Below are 27,124 nucleotides of genomic sequence, written 5' to 3'. Positions count from 1 at the left end.
ACTGTACCAAAACCAGTGATAAGTGTTATTTACTAAACCTAAGCAGGTTCTTAGACACTGCAAGGAATGGCAACTTACATCCTCACCCACAGGCATGATCTAATTCCTGCCACAGACAACCAGCAAAGATGCACTTTTTTCCTTCTCCAAAGTCATACTCAGAAACTTCTTTTAAACCAAGTTAATTTAAAATGGTATGGAACAACAGAAGTAAACAGAATCATATTCAAGATGTTAAAGATTCATATTCAAGATTCAAGATGTTAAAGAGTTTATTTTAGGAATGTGGACAAAAATAACACCAACATCTTCAATACTGTACATTTGTTTAACAGATAATAAACAGCAAGGGAGATGATTTAAAGTGTGCAGAATAAACAAGAACATTAGACTGGGGGGACAGAAGAGCTCTTTGCTTGTCACATCGTACTGGTAAGCTACTAAAAGTGCTCAAGGAAACACCTCTATGAAAAGTAAGACAGGAAATAAATCACATCATGGAAATACCAAAAGAACAATAAAAGGTTAAAAAAAATACTGCCTACTTATTGTACTGGCTCTGGCAGGGACTGAGGTAACTTTCTTCATAGCAGCCCTTATGGTGCTGCTTTGCTTTGGATTTGTGGCAAGAATAGTGCTGGTAACACACCAGTGCTTTGGCTTTTGCTGAGCATTACTTGCACAGCATCAAGGTTTCATTTCTCCCCCACTCTGCTTGCTCCAGCAACAAGGCCAGGGGGGAGCAAGAAGCTGGGAGAGGACACAGTTGGCACATCTGGCCAAACTGACCCAAACTGATCCTATTCCAGGCTCACCAAGACAACTGGAGGGGAGGCTGGGCAGAGGTCTGCTTCTGAGAGGTGGCAATTGCCTTGGCAGAACTTGTTCCCTGTACCCTCCTTCTCCTACTGTGCCTTTATCTCAACCCTTTGCTGTTCCCATTCTCTCCTGCATCCCCCCAAGGGAGGGAGGAAGCAGCTGGGCAGTGCTTCAGCTGCTGGCCAGGGTCAGCCCTGGTAAACTGCAGAATCTGGGCAACTTTATACTATTGTTTTTTTCAATATACATTAAGTTTGCAGAAGAAAGTGCTCACACAGGCTGATGTTTCTTAAATTTAGGAACACCTAACTATGTTTGTTTCAAGATCAACCTTCCTCCAATTTTGCTAACTGTATTTGAAGTACATATTAACATTCCCACAACTGAATTTAATTATTCAAAGACAAATATGCTTCTCTCTGTCAGCCCTTACACATTACACTCTTGGAAGATGCTTTTCCAGGCAAAAGAATCTCCACCCACAAGAATATGCATGATGTATTTTTCATCAACTACTTCTGCTATGTGGAGCTGTGCTTCCATGTTGCTTTTTGTTATATATATATATATATATAAAAATCTCTATTTGGGAACATGAGAACAACTGCTTTAAGTAGCAGGTAAGACTGAACTCAAAATCATACTATTGTGACTATTAACCATCTAAGTCAAGTAATAAAATATAGATTTTAAGAAGAGGAAGGATAAACTTCAGTGAACATTTCAACAACAAAAAACATTTATGGAAAATTAGTTCCATACATGTAGGAGATAGAAACATGTTATTTCAGAAAGTCTTTAGCTGCTTCTAGTTTTACAACTAGAAAAAACACTTTGGAGAGGAAAAAACACTTTGGAGAGAAAAAACCAAAAGTGAAAGAGCACAAAGGGCTAATGAAAACAAACTGTCTTCCTGGATTCTGGAGTACAGCTCTTGTGGAAGGTGCTCATCTTCATTCATTCTCAAATCTGCTGTAAGGGTTATCAGAATCCTGGAGAAGACCTGTAAAACAAAATGGGACTACAGTTATCATTTTCTTTTTACAGAAAAACTCTGAGTTACTGACTTCACTGCTATTGGTAACTGCATGTAACAAATCCAAAAGGCAATTCTTGTAATAACTGCTCTATTACCCAGACAGTCAAGTACTATAATAAATTGGAAGTCTTCTTAAGCACTCTTATTTCTCAGACAATAATAACAAATAAGTATTTCATGATTTAGCAGGGAGAGAAGATTTCTCTATGAAAAATTATTACAGAAAAACCATTTCTCATCTGTGAGGTATACCCCAAAAAATGCACTTATGAGAGTCAAGTTGAAAAGAATCCAAGTATAGAGATGTCTCAAGAAGAACAGATTCCGAGTGGCCAGTTTATAAATGCAAGTGACTATAAGATCATCATTCTTTTAAAATGTAAGATGTTGCTACTTTGACTTAGTTCTACTTCAATTATACCCAACCATCTGTCACATTCAGCCACTTACAGCTTATCTGCAACAGGACAATAATCTCTAAGAAAAAATGAAGATCACTTCTCATGTGCACTAAAACCACCAGGGACCAGAACGAGAGCATCACTTAATCCAAGTTACAGTATGCTTCCCTCACAAAGATTCTTAATGACTTTATACTAGAATACTGTCACAGCAAGCACTGCAAAGCCATCCAATTATGCTGAGTGCCTGGATATGCAGAGCATCCTCTGTATAGGTTAGCTGAGCAGTCACTGTGCCACACAGAAAATAATTTCAAAGAGGCTTTAAACCACACTTTAAAGCTGGGGTAGGCAGGAGACTGAAAATAAAGGAGTCCTATAAGAGTGCAGAGGCTGACCTTATGCTATGAAAGGACAGGACACTATTGCTATCTTTTCTGCCAAGGTTTTTTTACTGATGTGTAACAAGGACTCTTCCATGGCTCATTTGTCTAAGTGTGGAGACAGAGGACAGTGCAGCTGAGCAACTCCAAATCACAAATGTTCAGATTCACAATAATGAAAAAAATATTTCTAGTCACTGCCAAACCTTGTAAAAACTCCTCTCAGTCCTTTTCACACCGTACCTCTTTCCACATGTACCTGCACACAGATATTGAACATTCACAGTTTTATCTGGAAGTCAAAACCTAATGGTGCTGGAGGCAGACTACACTATTGCCTACCTTGTACAGTTGGTGAGCTTCATTTGAACTGCCAGGTTATTTTAAGATGCCAGTCAAGCAGCACAACTGCTCAGGGCTGATTACTGTATCAGTTACTGCCACTAACTACCTGATAGGGAACAGTAAATATTTGGAATAAAGAATAAATATGACAAGTCCTATAATCACTCAAATAAACAAGATTACACGCAGTCAACTTGCAAAATGTTAATATCCAAACTATCCCTCATATATATGACCCTACTTGTCCAAGGAGTAAGCCAGTAACATCTTTAAAGCTTCAGCCAGGTAACATGACACATAGTCTATTTACCTGGTATAGTACCTTGTGTCAGAGGTACTATCCATTTCTATAATTGTTTTTGGAAGAATAAATAAATAAACAAAAATTAAGCATTTGCTTAAAAAGAATGTGCTTAGATGATATAATTGCCAAAAATAAACTACAATATTTTCAGATTTTGAAATTTATATATTTTAAGCTTCTAAAATGTGGTTACTTCTCAGATTTTAGTATTACTTTTCATGCACTTAAACAAGCAGTTGTTATGTCCACTATGTCTATTCTAGCTGTCAAGTAAACTAACAAGCAATAGAAAATCCTCTCTTATCCTTGGCCTGCCATTCAACCTTCAGTCCCTTCAGGTAATATTCCTGCATTAATTTAACCCCAGCCCAAAGAGAGAAGAAACATTTATTTAATACCAGATTGTCACCACTCCCACCCTTCCTCCAGACTTGATAATACTTTGGCAGTTAGGATATATGGCTCCTAATATATTTAGTTACCTGAAACACAACTGAGTAGTCCAATTTAAAAAAAAATTGCAGTACTCCTGTATTTCACCCCTTTGAAACACAAAACACATTTAACAAAAATCAGCATCAATACTGGAAATTACCACTATTACTACAATTACCATTGCATAAACTCCCTGCACTCATTAAGTTCCATTTAGAAATAAATGCACCTAACTTCAAGAAGCTTTCCACAAAGCAGCAAGATGTGGTACCATATTCCCTGACAAAATGAACATAGGCTGCAGACTTTTCTCTGTAGAGTCTGGCAAGTGCTTATTATATTTTTTGCTATTTCATTCAGGACACATACTCAACACTTCACAGGTCTGAAAGTAGCACAGTAAACCACTAGATACTGTTCTTTACAGCTTGAACAGCTGAAACCCAATGGATTTCAAATGATTTTCTACATCCAGTACTGCCAATTTCAAATTAACCAAAGGATCATGTAAGAATCCTGATAAACCTTTCCTACATCATTCTGAGGAGTGAATATACTCTCCTCTTCCCCTGCCCCAAAATACTCAGCTAAAAGCCATTTTAGAAAACTAATCCTCATATTTCAAGTGAATGTGTCATTTTTACTTCTCACTCCATATGCAATTCCCAGTAGTACTTGCTTTAATTTTACTGAATTATGTTTAGGAATGAACAGATCTAATCAACACCAATCAGGAATTAATATGCCTAACTTAAAGTACTCTCACCTGTTTCATCACAAAATACTGAAACTAAATAGGCTTTAAGAACTATGGGTCAATCCAGTGTGAATATTTTTGGTTCTGACTTCAGAAATTGATCTCCCAGGAAAAAGGGACTCCAAGAGAAATGGCAAGCCCTCCTTCCAAATGAGGATAACCAGGGGTTACAATATCTGATACACTTTGCTTTCAGCCTTGCTCTCAAGCCTGCATCTAGCATTAAATTTCTTTTATCCTCATAATTTTAAGTACATCATAAGATTACATAAGAGGAGTGAGACAGCAGCTCATCACTTGCACCAACTCTTACTGAAGAAGTATCAGGCTCCAGTAAGTGGAAAAAACTATATGGGGAGACATACAAAAAAGGGAGCATGACAAAAACCTTCAGTCAGCTGCCACAGCTGCCCTGCCAGTGCCACTCTGAGGAGCTGGCAGCCCATGCTAATGGGGCAGCACATCTGGTTCAGCTGAAGCTCTGCTGCTGCCTGGAACCAGACAGGAGTTGTCTCTCCACTGTTTCCTGTCTGATATGAGAGCCACTACCCAAGTTGTCATTTACCCTCAGGGGTTCAGAGAAACCAGATGTTTGCATCTTCAGGAGCCTTGTTTGCAATCAAGTCCATTGCATGTCACTGGTGAACTTAAATACTGGCACACAGGTCACTTAAAATTCTTACTTCTATTTACCTTCATTTTGAGGTTAGTATTTGACCTACTTAGCAGTATCTATGAAACACTCAAAAATTTGAAAGGTATAGTAAAGTATCTTTCATCAGTTTATAGGAAACAATGAAGCATATTAGTAAATATGAAATGACAAAACAATGGTCAAAAGAAATTAATACCTCTTTCCAGCATATTCATTTATATTGTATACTAACTATGCATGCTCCCAGTCACTGAGATCTGACTCTCATCATGTATCAACACTGCCCAAAAAAGAGAATTAACAACTGAAATACTTACACGAGACTGTGTATAGCTGAAAACAAAAAAACCAACCTAGCTTGCTGCATGTCTTCACCCTTATTAAACTTTTCCTCTTTATTTCTAGACCCCCATATTAACAACTGTATTCTTAACAAATAAACTAAATAGCTTTCACTTTTTGGCAATGTAAGGTTCTCCTGCCTTGCATTCAGAACACTAAAGGTGAAGACAAAGTATCTACTTTGAACAGAAGAAACATTTACCGTCATAAACTACTGAATATAAAAACCAAAGCCTTACATAAAATAAAAAAGAAAGGATTATATATCATTAAAATAGCTAATCAAAACCTTTGCAGAACTAAAGCAATGAAATGATAATCATTTTGCAAAAATTAAATGAAAAAAATCCTTCCACTAATACTTTGCAAAATCCTCAAATAAATAAATAATAAAGCAGCTTCTCACTAATGCTATACTGAACACACAATAGAAGCAAATGCAGCAGGAATTAATTGTAGTTCCTTTGTGTACTACACAAGCTGCAAAGTACTCCGAATTCTACTTTAAATTTTTCCTAAGAGTCAACATATAATTTGTGTAATCATATTGCATTCATATATGTGAGCAAATGAAAAATACTATCAAATTGTGCAACAAAGAAACAATTGAAAGTGTGTACTCCTGGTTGCTAAAGCTCTCTATTGCTTCCAATGCTCCCAAAGGATTGTGGCTAGAGTGACACCTGCAGTGCATTATAAATGTGTAATTACCATTTAAATGGAGTATGGAAAGCTGGGGATGAAATGGGAAAAGGCATTCCCTTAAAGCCAACCAAATACTGAAATTTTGGGCATCATCATCTTTATCTACAGTCAGGTTAACAAAGTCATTGTCATTCTGCCACTCATCCATGCCTACTTAACTGAGAATCCTCTCTGCAGTCTGTAAGAGTGCAAAATAATCTAGTGCCTCCATAATTATTTGCAGCAATTTTTATTAGATTATGTTTAATATACTAACATCTGTATTTTCTGGACAGTAAAAAATGTGACAGAAGACGCAAGTCTCACGGAATTATTCTGACCACCATTTGTCTATTATCACAATGCAACCCTTATATTCAAAAGCAATTATATTTTTGAATTTCAAAATTTATACATATTTTGTATTTAATTTTTCCTCAGTTACATACATCCTTTAAGGATGTGCTAATTATGTTATGTGAGAGCTAAATTTTTTCTTTAAAACAAAATTTAACCATGAGATTCCAGGCCTTAAATTGATGTATCTGATAATATAAATTAATATTTGTTTTGGCAATACAGCAAACCTGTCAATAAACTTTATATGGAAATTTGCTAATAAAATTTAAGTTTCATAGTCCAATTGCAATCTTGTGCAGGTAAGCTGCATTGCAAAACCTAAGTGAAGAAAGAAGTGAGTATGTCTGACTTCTTACAAGAAGGAACACTTTCCATTAACCCAATGAATGTATGAACTTGTTTCTCATTTATTCATTGATAGTGGAGGCAAAATGACACGTAGCTCTCCTATGACTGTGGACAGTATAGCTACAAGCAATACTTGATTTATTGACTTTTATGTCTGTATTCTCAAGGCATTGCATTACACAGTTTTAAATTTCAGGGAACTCAAGTACTCCAACAAGATCCAGCAAAGAACCCCACAAAGCTCTGGAAGTAGAGCACTGAACAGACAACTGTCTTCAGTAAAATGTACGGCCATGCAGAGACAAATGAACTGGTTTCAAAGCAGAACATAACTGAATGCAGCTTCACACCCCTGAACCCCAGTGCAGGGCTCTGATATGGGAACTGCAATTCTGCAGCTTCACACCCCTGAACCCCAGTGCAGGGCTCTGATATGGGAACTGCAATTCTGCACCCAGGACTGCATCCGGGCTGCATCCAGAGATGCAAAGGTCCATCTGCACTGAGTGCTGCAAGTTACTGTAAGGACACAGCCATTGCCCTAAGTGCTTCACCAGATCGTTCCCAATGATTCCAACTTGCTGAGATTGACTGTCAGGTCTCTTCTAAGGAGAAACAATCACAAAAAGCCTGTATTGTTTTATGTTGTGCTTGGATTTTGTTTGCTTTTGTCACATCTGGACTATTGTTGTCAACCACTCAAACAACTCTTGATACTGAACTGTGGTTGAGATACAGGGTTAATTTTCCTGTAAAACACCACAGAAGAACTTCCTTGACTGATGTTTAACAAAAATTACTTCCAGTTTCCACAACATTCTTTCCTCAGTAGCTCAAGCTTCACAGTGTAGTTTTCCTCCATTCCAGCAAAGGATCATTCTTTTACAAATGTTCTCCAGGCAGAGAATTCCCTACAGAGTTTGTCTGTATCACTTCTGCATCAGGCAAAGGGCAGGCTGCAGATTCATGAAGGCATTCCTAGACTCTGCCAATCAGTTTAACAAGAGGATGAAAATCAACAGCTCTGAGTGATTGTTCAGACCCCTAGAAACACCTTCTCTGACATTAGTGCAATTTGCATAATAAAAAATGCAGCAGTTTTAGCAGATCTGTCTCTGAATACACAGTACTGTTAACCCTATGAACAAATCAAATGAAAAGTGCAAGCACTGACAAGCCTACATAATAAGAGCTCCCTACACAACACAGCAGGTCCTACAGTCTTGTGATGTGATATTCTTCTACAACTGGACCACAGCTCCACTTAAAAACAAAGAAAAAAATAATTTATCCCTACATTAGGCTGCATCCTCCACCCTTCTTTTTCAAGCTTGATTTAAAAAGCTTGCTATCTACTAGTCAGTCAGTCTGTCCTCCTTCAATAGCCATGACTCCAGCAGCAAAGTTCAAGTAGGCTGATTTATCACATTCAATAACAAACAAAAAAGCCCCCAAACTCAGTCTTCTTACTTAGGAACAGACAGAACAAAACACTTATTTTAACCAATATATTTAAGTTCCCATCCCAAGCACACTGTCTTCTTGACCAGTTGGACAGTTAGTGCAGGAAGAGAACAGGAGCATAAACATGCTAGAATCAGGTGTCAGAAGACAGGCATCAGCAGAAGACTGGGCTTGGTTACTTCTGCTGCTCATAAAACAGGTTATTTCTGCTGTGAATTTTAACAATCATTAGGGAAAAGGAATCAACTTAGGCAGAGTATCAAAACAAGATGATACTTACCATACTTCTTACGTATTTCATCATGCTTCATTTTTCTTTCATGTTTCCTACAAGAAATAAAGGCATCAGAAGAACATTCAGACTCTTTTGAGCTGTAAGCAAACTATAATTACATCCAAAAAGGACATCAGCATTTTTTACATTAGTACTAGTAATCACATACAATTTAAAAAAAAAATCACACTTAGCAGTTATATATTTATTATATATATATATACTATCTTTCTATTTACACTTCATCTGTAAGTATTTACATACACTGTGTCTATAAGACTTACCACAAATTCTTATCAACATAATTTAATGTGAACATAAGATGTATGACAATAAAAAGAAACACTTTTCTTTTCTAGGTAGAAGTAAAGCATCCACATATATGCACCCATTCACACTGAGGTGTTCATCTATACATAAGAAAAAAGGCACTACTCTACACTGGAACACTCCTTAATGCTTTCAAGCAGGGAGCATAATTGTAAAACTTAGCTTTGCACAGAACATACTTTGAAATACTAATTCAATTTAATAATTCTAAAAGTGTTGCAGACATCTTTTCACTAAAAATCCTTTCTTTAAGATTTTTCCTTCTGAGAAGCTAAGAGGCCTCAGAGACAGAATGTAAACAGTGGTTATCTGCTGCTGTGGAATGCAACAGGTCTACCTGTGATTGGCCCATATTGGCTGTTTATAATTAATGGCCAATCAAGGACCAAGCTATCTCAGACAGAGTCCGAGAGAGCTGCCTTTGTTGTCATTCTTTTCCTTTCTATTCTTAGCTTAGTTAGCATCTGGGAAAACCTGTCCTTCTTTTTCTTTTTAGTATAGTCATAATGTAATATATATATGTGGTGGTTTGACAGGAAATGTGTTTTTTGGGATGCTGTGTTTTTGGCCAATGGATATTCAGACTTTAATATTGGCATTTAACCTGGCCATTGGGACATGGACATGCCTCTGAGAACATGGGGTTAAAAGCAGAGCTCTCCCCTGGGAGGGCCCTCTTGGGTTTCCGGCGGGAAAGAGTTCGGGTCTCTCCCCCGGCCCAGCTGCTGGCTGGGCAGGGGGAGGGGAAAAGCCATGTGGCCGAGAGAGGTAGGCCTGAGCCCCGGGGTGGAAGGGTGGAAGAGAGAAAGAGAGAGAGAGACACCGGGAGGCATCGGGCAGCCCCCCCTGAGAGACAGAGAGAGAGAGAGAAAGAGCCGCTGCCTGAGACTGTAACCTTGAAGCTTGATAAACATGGGCCTGTGCCGGCAGCACGGCTGGGAAGGAGAAGGGGGGGGGTTCAGCCGGCCGCTTGTAGGAGCTTTTAACCCCTTTTTGGAAAATGAGAACTTCACAGAACATTGACCTTTCCTAGAAGATAGAGTGGAAGATGAAAAAGGAAATGGGCCAGTGTGAGAGAGGTCTGGGCGAGTGAGAGATAGTAGAAGAGTAGAGAAGAATCCTAGTGGGAAGAGATGATGGAGTGGCTTTTGCTGGACTCTTTTTGTATAGCCATGGACAGAACCATGTTCCTTGTGATACAGAGACTGCATTCTAGGGGGAGGCAATGGCCTCAGAACCAAGAGGGTTCAGTGTTGATGCCCCTCGGCCCCAGGGGGTGAAAAAATATGGGGGGGACAGGTGTCCCAAAGGAGAGATTGTGGGGACAGGTGTCCCAAAGGAGAGACTGTGCCTTTTTTTGGATCGGGACAGAGCATCCTTAAAAGACAACCCTAGAAGCAGTTCTGGTCCGTGTTCAGTGGTGAGAGCACTGGACATGAAAAGGAAGAAGTCACCACGGCAGATGTACTCCGGGCGGTGCCACAAGTGACACAGGAACACATGAGGCTTCGATTGTGTTTCCAGGGGAAGCCCATGGCACAAGAAGGACTCCTCTCCTCTTGATGAACTGAGGATTGATTGTTTGAAGGGTGGTGCTGGACCGAGAGTTGGTGATTTGAGAAACAAATGTATTGTGTTAGAAATTTGGTGGGGGGAGGAGGAAATGCATTTGTGAGGTTTTCATTTTCCCAGTGTGTGTGTTTCATTTTATCTGTAGTTGTAGAGTAGTTAATAAAGTTCTAGTTCTTTTTTTTTCCCTAAGTAAGAGCCTGCTTTGCTTATTCCTGGTCACATCTCACAGCAGAAACCAGGGAGAAGGTATTTTCATGGGGGCACTGGCATTGTGCCAGTGTTAAACCATGACAATATATATCATAAAATAATAAATCAAGGCTTCTGATCATGGAGTCAACATTCTCGTCCCTTCCCTCATCCAAGAACCCCTGTGAACATGGTCACACTAAAAGGATAAAAAGGTGTTTTACTATTTTGCTTAAGATGTATAGCAAGTGTAAGTGAAAACTACTGCTTTCTAAAATCCTGCATGGCATCCATGCAGAGAATAAATTAAAATATTGTGCTAAATATAAATTGGTTTTTATGTTGTCTGACCATAAGACTGTTTTTAAGGCTGTATCTAATATTGACAAACTTAAATTATTCACATAAACCAACTGTCTGTTGAGTCGATTTCTCCTTCCCTTTTGCAAAGGTGAAGGGGGGAAAAATGAAATATGTTTAAATGGAAAAAATTCCATCTTTTATCAGATAGGCTTCCTATATTACAAAGGAAGGATCTATTTTGCTTGTTTTAAAAAACAAACAAAAAACACAACTGCTTAATGAGTATGAGCCAGGATCTATGTATCTTGAGGAAAAGACATGGAATTTGGGAAAAAAAGTTCCTCTAACAAAAACTTAAAAAAAAAAAAAAATGCACCCTTTGCTACCCCCTGTCAAAATTCAACCCAGTTAGACAAGTTGTGACTTCTGCCGGATTCCAATTTGCACGTATTCAGCAGAAAGCTGTTAAGCACTGACAGCTTAATTCACCAAAGATTCCATCTGCCCTATGCATATTCCACCTCCAAACAATTCCTACTGCTAATCAGACCCTGTGTGTCCTCAGAAGCAATTATCCTGCTTCCTACAGAGCTGAGGGTTGAAGTGGCCTTTTCCAGCAATTGCACTTCTGGGAAAGCATGCAGATAAAGCACAATGAGAAAAACCAAACAAGACAGACTCAAAAGCTTCCACTACTGTTTCCCAGAGACACCCATGTCCCTTACAACCCCCTGCATTATTAAGCCCGGGCAGCATTGTAAACAAAGCAACCTGGCCAAAATGCAGTAATGGAGGCTGGAGAGTCAGGGGAATGAAATTCATGTAGAAGAACAAAGTCAGGATTGAGACATTGAAGAGAACAGAAAAAAGAGGAGACAAATGTACCCACTGAAGGTAACCTGATAACAGGATTTCTGCTTTCTGTGGTACATAACAGGAAGATATTATATGGGGCAAGGGATCTCAGGAAGAGAATAGAGAAATTCTGCTTAAAGCAGCCTTCTCCAACATAAAGCTAAATCCTTCTATTGTATAGTTTGTGAGCTCAAACCAAGTTTATTACAGGTGGTACTAATGGCATTTCTTCCTTGTTTTGCATATCCTGTCTGAAATAATGAAGACTCATTGCTGCAGTTTCAGCAACTGAAACCTCAGTACTTCAGCAGCCAGTGTGAATCAGTTCTGAATTCAGAAAGCACCTGCTTAAGAAGGGGATGGTGCAAAATCAAGCTGTGTAGGCTTTAAACCTCAGAAAGGTTAGGGATACTTCCCTAGGCTATTCAAAACAAACCACCAAACATCTAATTAAGTTTGAAGGGTAAAACCATTAATATCAGTGAAACATTCAAACTGACAGGCATCACTTCACCCACGAGTAAATCCTTGCTCAGTAAATAAGGCCTAGGTACACATCATGCCAGAGGAACCAGACACAGCTCTGAACAGGCAGTCCCTGAATCAGCCACCCAGAGTTACTGTACCACCCACATCTCACATGATGATCAGCTCAAGTCACTTCAGTCTTCTGAGTTGGTTGTTTCTTAACACTGCTGCTATTACTCCATCTTATACATGCTGAAGTCTTGGCTTCTCATGCAAGCTGTCCCCACTGCCATAAGCTGAGGAAGTATTTTTCCCAATACTAACAATTCACATAATAATTTTCCATACTTGGTTCTTCACAAATAAACTGCCATCCTTTCTTTCCCTGGCCTCTCTCCTTGTTCTTCCTTCTATCAATTTATACTTGGCACTAGATCTTATTGCTTAGCATTTGTTTATAAACTTCCAAAATAAGTAATTATTTATAAATTATATAAATCTAACCTAAAATACAAATACCATGTATTTGAAGCTGTAAATAATTGAGTGTATAGAAAGACTCACTACTCAATGCTATACTTAAAAATGATTTTCCATGTTAGAGATGATGAAGTCAAATAAAGGACTAAAGCTATGCAATAAGATACCTGTTTTAAGTCCAAAATTGAACTCCAGACATCCTTCTCTTTATGTCCCTCCCTATAAGTGCAAACTCAAACCATCACCAGTGATTTTCAACCCTCTCAGTAAACTGACAGCTACTTTCAGCCTTGTGTAGACAAGTAGAAAGCCAACATAATTACCCTTACTTTTCACTTTAACATGCATCTTCCAAAGAGACACTAAAGTATCCATAATTAACTGAATTTCAATGCAAACAAGTATAAAACTTAAAAAGCAGACTTTTACAGTGTACCTGAAAGACAGAAAATACTAGGTGCTGCAATCATCTTAAACCTTCCACAAAAAACATTTCCATGGAACACTATGGAACTCAGGCCTCCTTGCTTTGTTTTTACCATTCACTAATGGAATCATGAAATGAAGTTCAGGCTAGTCCTCTTCACCTTTCATTGCCAACTGATATGAACCATACACGAGCCGATTAAGCTGTATTTGAAGTAGCTGTATCCCACAGAAAAAACAAACATGTAAGATGACAAGAAAAAAACAAAGCCAGATAGACACAAGGTCAATGCTGTGCCTATTTTCCTCCCATATTTATCTGAACATTTATCTGATATTTATCTGAACATCTATTCAGCTATTTTCACAAACTATGTGAAAACTTCACAGTAGAAAGGACTACACAGTACAAGGCAGTGTTTTCCTCTGCAGGTTGCTTGTCAAAAATGGGTTGTTGAGAATATTAATTTGTTCTACAGCCTGCTAGTAGCAATTCATTCTCCAAAGGTCTAGAGGAAGCAGGCAGTGGGTAGGGTGAGGTGCTCTAGGTGCTGGAAGTGGCTTACTCCTCGTGTTTTCCCATGACCCCCAGCCACACACACAATTGGTATGCATGTTCAGAACATAGAAACACCCCAGGGCTGCTGCTAAGCTCCTGCAATTAAAGCAGTTTCTGTTTCACAGACGCACTCCTGAGACAAGCTGGGAAAGAGGAATGCTGCTCTAAATAAGGCTGCAGGAATCATTCTGGCAAAGCAGCTGCTCCCAGTGATCTCTGTTCCTAGGCTGAATTCAAGAATGGAGTTGATATTAGCTCTAGGTTGCACCACTTGCTTGGTGTGTGCACAGCACACCTTACACTCCAGATGCATCAGACTTCCTACAGATTAACTGTACCAAGCTGATACACAAATCACAGTGGAAAGGTTACAGAACACAATCATCCCATTATGCACGTAGTCAGAAGTCTTTGCTTTATAACAAACACGGGTAAGTACTCTCTTAACTAAACAAAGCAGCATGATTAAGGATGTACATTTCATCACAAGGTACATGGTTTTGGCATACAAAAAACTGTTGATATTCCTAACTGGTTCCCTCCTCTTTACAAAGAAACAAAAGCATTATAGGAGAAAGATCTTGTTCATACTAGCACTTGGCCTACTGTGCTGTGACTAGTTATAACTGGATTAACAAGTAGAGAATTCCCCTTTTTTCTGATCCATTGCAAATATTCAACATAACTTATCTGAGAAACTGTGTGTGAGCATACTACCTGAACTGGACACCTATTTCTTACCCTTTGATGCACATTCAAGTCTGCCACTTTCAGCTAACAAATTCAGATGTTTATGAAAACAAATTTACATCTGTTCTCTTCTTGGATAATGTTTGTCATTACCTTGCAATGATGCACAGAGCAGTCATGGTACCTGCCACACTGAGCATCAACTTGTTTGCTCCCTGTTCATTTACAGCAATACAGCTCCTAATCAGGTTCATCAATCTCATAATAAAGCTCTGTTTGGTAAAAACCTGACACTGTCATGCCTAACATCACAATGCCTCTTTGTTTAGTACTCCATGTATTTCTTAGAAAGGCAGAATACTCCTACATCATCAGGAAGTGTATAGCTATAGATCAAGCTGTCAAGACTTACCTCTGAAGAGACTGTAGCCTTCTCTCCTCTCTCTTCCTAGCTAGCTGCTCCTCTTCTTCCTCTAGTCTGTTAGAAAAATGAGGGAAGGAAAGCATAAGAGGAGGAAAAAGCAACTTTATTGCTAATCTATCATTATTTACTACTTCATAGCCATGTAAAATTTCACAGCTGAGTAAGTTTGATTTACAAGTTTGTGAATTTATCCTTTCACATTTTATAATATCCAAATGCTCTATTCATTGCAGTAATATGCCCTTCAGCCTCCACAGAACTATTTACAGCTTCTTAGGAAGAGGATGCAGACTGTTCCAGAAGCAGGATTCCTAACTGCCCTTTTCCCCATGTGTCACACCCCATTTAAGAGTCACTGTTCTGCTTGTGCACAGTTAAGTCCATTTTTGTCCTTTGGAAGATGATTGATGCTTCATAAGCCTTTGATGCCAGAACAATTTATCTTTCCAACAACCATTACTATCCAATCTCAAGCTGCCCCCAGGAAATGAGTCTGTTCTGGAACGAGCAAGGATTTACCTGAGCATCAGCTGTGTGATTCTGGGAAATGCTGAACCTACACAGTACATCTGAGCTGTGCTTGTGCAGATATGCTCTACTGAATTCTCTGCTGCACTTTAGCTTTGTGTCCTGCCTTGCAGAAAGCTCAGTTTCACTTAACCATTAGACAGACTGTGTAAGACTTGTAGGACTCTAAAGCAAATTGTCAAACCATTTTTCTGTTAGTTCTTCCCTGACAGAATTCATGACGATTCTTCAGGATTGGTAAATGGACAACTGCCATGCTTGCTAATTAGTAATTAGTAAATGGACAACTGCTAGGTGCTAATCACCTTCCAAAAGGGAATAAAGTTCTGAAGATGTCTGAGTTGAATAATTACAATATTAATACACCTAAGCAGCATTACCACTCATCTGCAGCCACCAAGATCCAAGTTAAGCAAGAGTGACATCCAGTGGTTAATTACAGCATGTCAAACGCTTTAATACACAAAATTCAGACACATTCAGCTCTGGAAATATGAACTCAATTCCTCCATGTGCTCAAACAGTCCATATATCTCTCAACATTTTAGTTATTTCAATGCAAGCCAGTACTTAAAAGTCCATGCAATGTTTCAGAAACAAATTTCTTAGTTCCAGCTTTTTCCACCTAAAGAATTAAAAAAATCTTGGGGGAGCAGGAAACACATGCAACAGGTCACTTTTATTTGAAAACAATGTTAGACTCTTTTGGAAAACAAATCAATTCTCCACATCAGCATGTCCAGCATGACTAAAAGCTCCCATTCTTGGGCACCCTTCTGTAAAACTGCTTTACTGGAGACTCCATATCTTATAATTATGCAATAATCTTCACAATTGGTGTTGCAAAATATGAAAGCATAAAATAAATCAAATGCTGATGTATGATTCAGAAAATACATTTCTTCCCTGTAATTAAACAGTATTAAGTATCTTCTGATTTCTGGACACTTGGAATGAATTGTTCTTCCAAATTCAGAAAGTTTGAGATTATACAAATAAAAGCATGGTTGATAACTGAAGTTCATGAGAGTCTATTTAGTAGTTTCACAAATAATAGCTGTTCATGGAACTGCCAAGTACAAGGAAGCAGACCTTAAGAAGTCCAAAATCACAGGATAAAAATAAAACCTATGCACCAATATTGCTAGAATTCCTGGGGTAAGACAGACACAGATGAGCCAACTGCATTACTGATATGGGGGATGATGCATTTAAGTATTCTCTGTGTTCAAGGAAAACCTAAGTTCAGGCTTCTCAAACACTTAAAACACCACAGTTGAAGAACTCCCTAAAGAAACACTGACACTTCTGCAAAACAAGGTTACACCTTAGAGCTCAGAGGATACATCTAAAAAAGAATCAGCTAAACAGATCCAGTACTACATTTCCACAACCCTTCCTTCCTCCTATTCACACACAAAAAAAAAAGTTTCTTTTGTGGAAAATGAGTCCCCAAAAATAAGGAAGAAGACAGCAGAAGAATTCCTGCTGAGAACCACTGGGCTTAAAGCAAATAAGGTACCAGGCTTCAGTGTAATAACACATTCTGACTCCTCCTGAAATAAGCTGGACCCCAGATTGACAAGACCTTTAAATCCTCTAAGGGTCACAAGATTAAGCTTGACACCTTTGGAGTCTTGGCATAAGATGACTCTCAACTAACCCTCTAGTTTTAGAATTAGATGTTACAGTATGGATTGACAACTTAGCTACTAAAACTGAAGTCCAGCACAAATATCTCTTTTCACAGGATTCAAGCTTTATTTGCTGACATGTCAGCTACAGGGGCCTACTCAGTTGTTCTGCAGAGGATGCTGGCAGATCTTATGTAAGATCTAAACCTGTTCTTTACATCTCCAGGGCTTATCAGCACAGGTCTAAAGAGTATTCATTTTTGCACTAGGGCAGATTTGGTATACCAGCCTACCAACAGAACAGGTACACACTTCTTTCTCAGGGAAGAAAGAAAAGAATGAGGTGTTATTTACAATTATTTTCACATTTCTTTAAAGCCACAGATGTACTGTATTTCTCTGGCTTTAAGGTCAGCACTAAGCAATGTACAGTTACATAAGTTCTTTTAAAAAAAACAAAACCAAATTTCAAACAGGAGCGAGTCAAAGGTATTTTAAAAAATATAGGAATCATTTCAAACCAAGAAATAAGGTTGCCATTTTACTCATACAAGAAGTACTGAAAGACAAAAAGAACAGAGCTAGCTGAAACTACACTGTCCAGAAAGCTTTAAAACTGGAGTGATAAAGGGAAGCATGTTGTGTGTCCCACTTCACACCACAGTACTGACATACCTATTTTAGCTACTCATCAACTGCTTCCCTCCTTTTAAGAATATTAGCTACTCAGAGAAGTCAGTTTAAAAAAAATTCTACAAGTTCTCCAAGATCTCAAGAACATTTAATTTTTGCAGTACTACTTTCCTTGAAAATAGGTAAATTATTCTTAGTATCTTAGACCAAAGAAGTATTATTTTACATGTAGAATATCTTTTTGAATTGGCAAAGACAGCTAATCCCTTATATACTGACTGCTGACAGATCCTAGAGCAACTTTGAAAGATGGATACCAAGTGCCATATAGGACATTGTTGCTCAGTTACTTTCTACTCACCTGGTCCATTTTTGCTGTACCATGAGCTTGCCTTGAAAGAAATTATTTACACCATTATCAGAAGAAGCAAGGATTTACTTGGTCACTGAAAGATTTCATGTCCAATGTTAATAAGAAAGTGTAAAATGTAGAAATGTAAAGCAACAGCTTACCTGAAGTCAGACACATCAGTGCTGTTACCACTAGAAAAATCACTTCAGTGTCATTCCAGCATCATTTCCAGTGTCATACTACTTGTCACTAAATATCTCTTATCTTGTTGTCTTTCTCAAACAAATAAAGCAAAGTGATCAAAACTGCTTCCAAATGAAAATATTCTTAGTATACTGGAGAGTAAAAATTGTAGGTAGATAGGGAAGACCAGGACCCAGTGTTGGTAGAGAAAACAAATATGCATTTACCTCCTCCTCCTGGAACGCCTTCTGCAGTAAGAGCAGTAACAGCAACAGACTGTGAGTGACACCAGAATGAGTCCAGCTACCACAGCCATAGCAATGATTAAAGCCTCAAAGTTTACTGAAAAACATGAATATATTCAACTTGTTAGACTCCATCAGTAACATTTATCTTTCTGATAACTTGTCCCTTCCTTCCCACATGCTTGTTCATCCCTATATGCAAAACACGATTCTGTTGAACTACCCCAGATGAAATGCAGTATACCACATTAAAACTTTGCTATCATGAATAATCTACACTGAATAGACATTAAGTAAAACCACATATCTCATTCTGTTACTCCCTACAAGTTACAAAGAAGTATACTTCATCCCATAAAGTAAAACTTTTTCAAAAGATTTGTTTTAAACAAAATTTATTTTTTTTCAAAAGTATACTACTTAACTGAAGCAAAAAAGGTTTTTGGACCTATTAAAGTGAAGGAAAAGACTGTCAGTTTTCAGTCTACACTCCTGGCAACAGTACCTATTTCATCTGCTTACTATTCATGAAAACACCCAACACAACTAAGCTACTTTGTATTACACACAAGTTCTTCACTTCACTCTGATTAATAATCTGTCAACACATGAAATTCATATAAAATTGTAACTGGAAGCCAGTAATTTGTTTTTGACTTTGAAAGCTGCACTGTTCACCTTCATTTTCAGCAATGGTGAACAACATTCATCTCTTAATTTTATTTGCTAAAAGAAAAAAAAACAACATCACCATCACCTTCACAAGTTAATTAATTTTTGTGCTGTGTTTGTAGGTGACAGTCCCATATAACCCCACTGCATATTGCTGCTTGTAATTTGTAAAAAACCTATTAAGGAAAATGCATATTTGAGGGTGTTTTTGTTGTTTTGGTTTGGGGTTTTTTTTTCTACTTTTTTTTTACTGAGAATGTGCTCCATTATGAAGTGTTCATTCTATGTTTAAGCTACAGTCAATTTAGAAACACAAATGGCACAGAACATAGAAGCCATTTCCACAGCAGCAGTAAACTGTCAAGACCACCCTGAGTATCAGTAGAAAAGAATGTGTTTCTCTACCTGGTGTGTTTGAGAGTGTTAACTTACTTCATAGCAGCTCATTTGATGCTGGGTTTTGGATTTCTGGCTCAAACATGCTGGTAACACACCAATGTTTCAGCTGCTGCTGAACAGGCTTGAAGAGCACCAAAATATTTTCCCACCTCCTCCCTGCCCCCTTCCCTCTATTCCCCCCAGTGAGGAGGGCTGGACACAGGCAAGAGAGTGAGAGAAGTCAGGGGGGGATGCAGACAGCAGGCTTGAGCCTAACTGGCCACCAGATAATGTCACGATCAGTGAAAAAATCTGAGGTAAAGGACGGGTAAATGGAGGGCAGAACTGGCTTCCAAGGGGAGAGCAATTCCAATGGGCACTTATTGTTTGAGGACTGGCTGAGCATGTCTGCCTAAGAGGGGTGGTAAAAAAAATTGTGTTTTTTTCTTCTCCCTCCTTTTCCTTCCCTTTTTAAACTGTCCTTATCTCAATCAAGGAGGTTTTCTGCTCTTGTTCCTTTTTCTTCCTCCATCCCACTGGGGCCATGGGAGAGAGGGAGGAAGCAAGCAGCTCTGTGAGTACTCAGATACTGGCAAGAGTCAGCCCTCCACACTTCCAGAAAAGTCTGCTAAACATTTCATAATAAAAGCCTTTACTACAACACTGCAAGCCCAGTTTTCTTAAAAGTGAGTTTTATCACTGAAATGATATTCATATCATACCCTAAAAAACTCTAACAAAAGTTTAAGCACAAATGCCTGTTCTCAGAAAACAAAGCACAAAGCCTTTCTCTAAGAACATAGAATTGATAAAGTTCACCTGTACTTTTTCATCTAGTCACTCTGCAGCAGTCATTAAGTGGCAGTGTTCAGAAACTTGCATGTTCCACTTTAACAGCAATCTTCTACTTCTGCTACCCTAAATTTAGACTGCTGCAAAATCTCTCTGCCTTAAGCATGGTAACTTTCTTCGGTCAACAGTGTCACTGATCGTTCACCCCCACTTGTTTTTGTCCTTTAGCCTCCTGGTGTCCATGCACAAACACACAGAAAGCAGCAAGTCTTTGCTCTGCTGGACTCAAGCTGTACTCTTGCTTCACACAAGAAGCTTTCCCATGCCTTAGGTGTTCTCTGTTCCAGTCTAGTCTGAATCTAGATCTGTACACACATTAGTACAAAAACACCTCCAAATATTTCACCCTGATGGCAGCACATGCTCAGTCGTGTATTTTGTAGTAAAACATGCACAGCAAATAGAAACTGAAGAACAACTACACCATGCAGGATTACAACCCACAGTGGCACCATGCATGTTCCTTTTAAACCTCATCTACATTGCCTTTGGTACCCATCAATTTCACTGTTATTTCAGTTGTTTAAGCAAAAACAGCATTCAAGAATTTCTGTGTGACTCTATTCCTGTGGTATTGGTTCACTGCTGCCATTGGAATATTATAGAACTGTGGATCTAGACAAATCATCCAACACTTTCAAAAATTTTAAATAAAGTAAAAATGCTTTAAAGCCATTGCATCACCATCCCTACACTGATTGGGGCTATGGCTCCAAATCATAACCACTGCCTCCTCACCCTGAACCTCCAAATAAATTATAAGGAAACAGCTCTAGCAAGCTTACTTTAATCATACTCATAAATAATTCTCTACAGAAAAAGTAAAATTAGTACCTACTCCAGCAAACTCCCCATCGAGCATTTGAGAGAGAACACAATGAAGATGGCGGAAAAATACTTCTTACAGGGTAATCAATACATGTGCTGTTGGTGTAACACCAAAGGCACTGTGCAAAAGAAACAAAAAAAGCCCAAATTAATAATCTTCAAAAACAGTTAACAATTTAGTGCACCACTACAAAGACAGTCTTCTCATGTGAATGTAATACTAGAGAAATGGAAGTGCTTTGTCTTCAACAGTCTACAGAAGTCCTCATGCAATTTCTCAGTAAAACCTAAACTGAATGGTGAATAAGAACATTTTGTACTTACAAGTAACATTAGCCTGAAAATATCTGGAAACATATTGAGGTACTCTGCATACTTGAGGGTAAAATGGCTTTAGGTTTAAAAATACTGGAATTAACAAATACAAAACACAAAATCAGACTGCTGACTGTTCAGACTGCTGAATTTTAAAACACTTCATATCTTTAAGGAATAAAAATATACCTATAATCTTACTTCAGCCTTCCATTTGATTATCAACAGAAAGAAAATAGTAAAGAATTCTTTAAAGTCTGCAGGAGCTTTTGCTGCAAGGTAATGAATGATACAGCCTCATCCAGTCTGAGTTGCAAAGTACTCTGTGTATCTTAATTGCACATATCTGTTCACATATCTGGATATTTTTAAAATTTCAAGTTTTATGTGTATTATAGATAAAATTACAGCACAACATTTCTGCTTCTGAAGCCATCTCTAAGCATCAAGCTTAGGTTCCGGTTTTCATCTGTTAAAATAAATACTTACTCAGAAATCATTTACCACACAACTCAAACAAGGAAATAGTTTTGAATAACAGCAATAGGAATCTCTCACAGGACATGTTTTTTTAGGATTCATTATAAAAAGAGTTCAGCCAGGAACTATGCTTTATCTAACAGTACTATCAAGAACATCTCTACCATACATCCTCAATTACACAAAGCCTGTTATCTTGCTCTTAATAGATTACAAAACATTAAATACAAAGGAAACCATTTGTAGCAGATTCTGCTTTCTTGAAAAGCGTGGACAAAAGAAGAATATATTACTATTTTGTAGCTGGCAGACTGTACAATTTAAACATACCCATAAGGACACATCAAGAAAAAAAACTAAGAAAAGAGAATTTATTTTGCAAAAACTGTGTCCTTCTAATTATGGATGCTAGATGAGAACATGCTTTTTGTGGTTCAAATATTTAATAAGAATTAACAGTTCAAAAATAGTAACCAATAGGGGGCATAATAAAAGTCACTGTTAAAACTCTGAACATAATGTAGACCCTGTTTTGAGTAGGAAGCTAGATTAGGTGGCTCATGAGGTCTCTTCTAGTCCAAATGACTGTACACTGCTGGTGACAACTGGGAGCCCGAAAGGCCAGCTGTATCCCTCTGATACAGAGACTCCTGCATCTAACTACTGAAAATGTGTCTAACCCAAAAGGCAATATCTGACACAGCTACTGGCTGGAGCAGAGGCTGAAGTACAAGAAAATATTTCAGTTGACTCATTCTCAATGATAAAAGAATCTGACAAAACACGATCACCAATACAATTCAATTAATATTTTTCCCTTAAAGCCAAAATATGCATAAGAGAAGCAGGTAAGTTCAGATATTTCTCAGTCTTCCCTGGTGAAAAAGTTTTCCAGTAATGGAAACTTATATGCAACTTCACGACTCCTGAAATGTTTCTTTTCAGTGACATCTGAAGTTTGAATTTGAAATAATCTCTCACTTCTGCTCTGCAGGGACTAATGCCTTCTGCATGCCTATCACAATCCTTATCATAGAGCTAAAGAAGTTTTTAGCAAAGAACAGACACAAATTCTAACATTTAAATGTCTCCCTTATTGCAATCTCATTGGAAATACACTTTGCTACCAACAGTGGTTTAGCCTGGCAGTCTCCAGCACAGAGTCAGTGGAGGGACCAGCACACCCTGCCTCAGTTACAGGCACTTCTTGCAGCATCTTTAGAGAAAGGCACTTCCAGTTCATTTGCATTAATTCGCAAATAAATGTTGTGCATTATTAGAACAACACAAGAAAAGCAAGGCCTTTTAAATGCCTGAGACTGAGTTTATTAGATGGACATTTAACCAAGTGCTGTCCACAAAATGAGGATGAGTCTGAGGCAGCAGCAAAATCAACCTGCTCAGGTGAGCTGTAAAAGCCCTGAGCACACACTGACACTGGAAGCCTGGACTCGGTCTGTCCTCTCCAGACAAAGCACAGAACACCCTGAGTGAGCAAACCATGGAGCAACCCTGGCAAAGGGAAAGCACACTGGCATCACGTGTGACAGATGGGAAGCAACACATCAGTTGATTCTATCACTTAAATAAGTCACAAGCAGCCTAAGAAAGCCTAACAGTTTGATTTCATATAAAATGGAAATTCTTATCAATCAAAAAAGATGTTAAAATACCTTACCGAAACATTTTTTAGACATTCTTCACAGGACTTCTGGGAAAATGCTGAACATGCTAGAAAAATGAACAAAACCAAAATACAGAGATTATATACTTATTTTTATTCCAAAAGGTCAAGCATTTATCACAATATTTAAGCTTTTTTTTCCTAATCCTAGATACAAGCAATAATTTTGACTGAAGTAATGAAATCTCAGTAATTCCATTCCAGGAGAATTGCAGCAAACAGAGATAAAAAACATTTAAGTTCCACCTCAGACACAGGAAAAGATCTCCAAATGGAGCATTAGTCACAACAAGTTGTCAATTTGAGGTAGAGTGAGTTGCTTGTGAAACAACTATATATTTCAATGTTTTCTTCTCATAATTAACTATTAAATATTTTTGATACTAAACATTAAATGCATTTTATGTACCAGTATATTCATCTTTAATTTTTATATGCATATAGAAAACCCCCTTACCAGTTAATCTAGTAACAATTAAATTGTTACAGGTACCAATTCACAGCCTAAGTGCTGTTAAGCCCATGTACCAAAAAAAAACAACTGAAGAGAAGCAGGTTCAGAAACTGTTCTCAGTTTATACTCAAAAATTTTCCAACAGTTTTCAACATGGAGTACCACCATGCTTATTAAAAAAATTACTTCGTTACTTTTCCAGTGTGAGATTTCAAACACCCAAACAAACATGCTTTCTGAGCATCAATTAGTAAGGCTAATTTGCTTCAAGTTAGTTGTCTCAAAAAACTGGAGGCTCCCTATTCAAGTATAAACCCTTCACTAAAGGAAATTCAACACCTCTAGCTGGGATCTAGACACACCTGTCAAGGTGCACTTGAGACACCCACATTTGACGCCAGCCAACCTGACACACACCTTTGTGGTCACATCTGTTGGCGGCAACTAAATCAGCGGAGGAGCTTCACCACCCGACTGCTAAAAGCAGCAAAGAGATAAATGATTCCAACAGAACAGGAAGGGACGGGCACCTCCGTCAGCTTCTCCTGAGCCACATTCCTTATTATCTCCCAGGGCTGAACAAACCCTGGCGACTGTGTACTCTAGGATAACCCTGCTTAAGCAAGGGAGGTTGGACCAGGAGACCACTGTGGTCCCTTCCAATCTGCTCCTGTGATTCTGTGACTGCTGTCTCCGTGCTAAGGTCAGACATCCCCAGGGCCTCGCAGGCGGGCAAACCCCAGCGCCATCAGCCCGTCCTTCGGCCGGGAGCGGGCTGCTCCTTCCCGGCCCACGGGACCCCGCGGGACACAGCACCACGGCAGGCCCCGAGCTCTCCTCATGGCGCTCCGGGGACAGCACCACGGCAAGCCCCGAGCTCTCCTCATGGCGCTCCGGGCGCCGCTGGGCCCCTACAGGCCTCGGGCGAGCCCGAGCCCGTGTCCGCCGCCGCGCCGCTCTGTCCGGCGCGGGGCCGAGCGCGGACCCCGGCCAGGCCCGCCCGGGAAGGCCGCACGGCCGCACCTGGGCAGAGAAGGGAGCGACGCCGCGCCGCCCGCCCCTCCTTACCCTGCGCCGGCGACGGCGGAACCGTGGTGCGGATCTCCTCCAGCCCCGCCACGGCGCGGCCCCATAGCAGCGCCAGGCCCTGCAGCCACAGCGGCCACCGCCGCGCCGCCTCCATGGCCGGGAGGGCACCGGACAGAACCCGCTCGCTCCGGGACCTGGCCCCGCGCAGCCGCCGCCAGTGCCGGGGGCGGAGCGGGCTCGGGGCGGGGCGCGGCCCTCCCGGGAGCGGGCGGGGCACGGGCCGGGCCGCGCCTTCCTCGTTCTAGGGGCGCGGAGTGAGGGGCTGGGCTGTGGCTGCTGCTTGTCCGCAGTCACTGGAGGGCGAGATCTGACATACACAGGGCCTTCTCCTCTCCCTTCTTCGTCTGATGTGACGCCCTTGTGCCTGTGAGGGCAAGGAGGTGGCGAGGATCCTGGCCCTGCCTCCTGGTTTCGTTCCTTAGTGAGGATGCCCAGCAGGCTGCCAGAGCCAACGGAGTCAAAGACATCCCCAAGCCAGGGCTGGCCAGAGAAATTAATAAAGAGATGGCAGCAAATAGAAAATTTGCCATAACCTCCCCATTTTAAAAGACTAAGGAGGTGTTGGTTATTGCATAGTGACACGCTTCTCAGGGCCTTTGGGAAGCATTTAGCACTCTTTCAAGTGCCAGGGATATACAGAACACCCAGATAAATCTGCAAGATACAGGAACAAAAGAAAGACCCTAAATCCTCTCAGATGGCAGGGTAAGGACACACAAGATATTTTGGGCATCTCAGTGGCCTTAGCTGTGGCTAGGCACCAAATTGAGTCCTCAGTGGGCAATTAAGTGACTTGCCATGCTGGGACAGCCAACCTTGCTTTAGTTAAACAATCCTACTGCTGAACTTCATTGGCTTCTCTGACTTGTTCAGGAATTGGGAGTTTGATATTTGTCAATCAACAGCTGGAGTAACGGTGTAGGTTTTGTTAGTGCTCAAAGATTCTGCTTCAAGCAGGAAGCAAAAACTCCTGCCAAGTATGGCATTGTTCGGTCAGTAGTGACTCCAGCTGCTTGTGACCTCCCTTCTCAAACACTCTTTCTCTTCTATTTGGACCATTTTTATTACTCTTGTGTAATAAGGCCATTGTTGCTATAGAAAGTACTGCAATTGGTTTGTGGACATAGGGACAGCAGATCTGGGCTGTTAGAGAGGCTTTTGTAAACATATTTCAGACTTAACAAGAAATAAAGGGAATGTTTTTCACAGTGCTTGACCTTGCCATCCTATCTGGTTTTAGACACTTTATTCACCTTACTGCACTTTAGAGATTAATCTCCCTGAAGTCCTACATGGTAAGAGATGAGTAGCTCCAGGAAAAATTCAGAGGGAATTAGGATAACTGCTAGTATCTCTGGTGGCTTAGGCCAATGTGTAAAACTGACGAGATCAAACCTAAATAAAGTGCCCTTACCTTAAATTAAGTTTCAACCTATGCATTAAAAAGTTGTTTACATTTGATTTTGTCTGTTATCTTCAGATTTTTGCCAGCAGCACTAGATTCCCTGCTTCTTGGTCGTCAGGGATATTAGCTATAGTGTGGGATACAAGTCATATGAAGACAAAGATTTTTTTTTTTACCTGAGGTTAAATATAGGGCAATATTATTATGACTTCAGTGTGCTTCAGTTGGCAGAATCCTTGAATTGCTGGGGTTGGAAGAAGCCTTTAAAGGCCATCTAGTACCACGCTGCAATGAGCAGGGACATCTGAAGATGAGGTTTTACCATATGTTAAAGCCTATAAATCTTTATGCTCTGAAAAACTTTTTTTCTTGTTTCTTGAAGTCACTTGGAACAGGCTCTTGGGATAGCAGAGAGACACAGGTGACAGACAAAGAGTGCCAAAGATAAGGAACTGTTTACAAGTAATAATTCAATAGACTGTAGCT

General features: G+C 39.6%; 1 protein-coding gene across 1 annotated transcript; it reads right to left on the bottom strand.

Moving 5' to 3' along the window:
• Window positions 1-254: 254 nt before the first annotated feature.
• On the bottom strand, window positions 255-25,421 carry PTTG1IP2 (PTTG1IP family member 2). The gene is made up of 7 exons (XM_071428967.1): window positions 25,213-25,421; window positions 23,685-23,737; window positions 21,222-21,330; window positions 18,464-18,578; window positions 14,895-14,960; window positions 8,617-8,663; window positions 255-1,822 (listed from the first exon to the last, which is right to left on the bottom strand). Exons 1-7 carry the CDS (start codon window positions 25,325-25,327, stop codon window positions 1,773-1,775), a joined length of 555 nt encoding a protein of 184 aa, XP_071285068.1. The 5' UTR covers window positions 25,328-25,421; the 3' UTR covers window positions 255-1,772.
• Between the last annotated feature and the right edge of the window lie 1,703 nt (window positions 25,422-27,124).

This window comes from Agelaius tricolor, unplaced genomic scaffold (genome assembly GCF_023055355.1).
Source record: "Agelaius tricolor isolate 1412-34295 unplaced genomic scaffold, bAgeTri1.0.p SCAF_6, whole genome shotgun sequence".
In the NCBI taxonomy this organism is placed as follows: domain Eukaryota; kingdom Metazoa; phylum Chordata; class Aves; order Passeriformes; family Icteridae; genus Agelaius; species Agelaius tricolor.
This window is presented reverse-complemented; position numbering and strand designations above follow the sequence as displayed.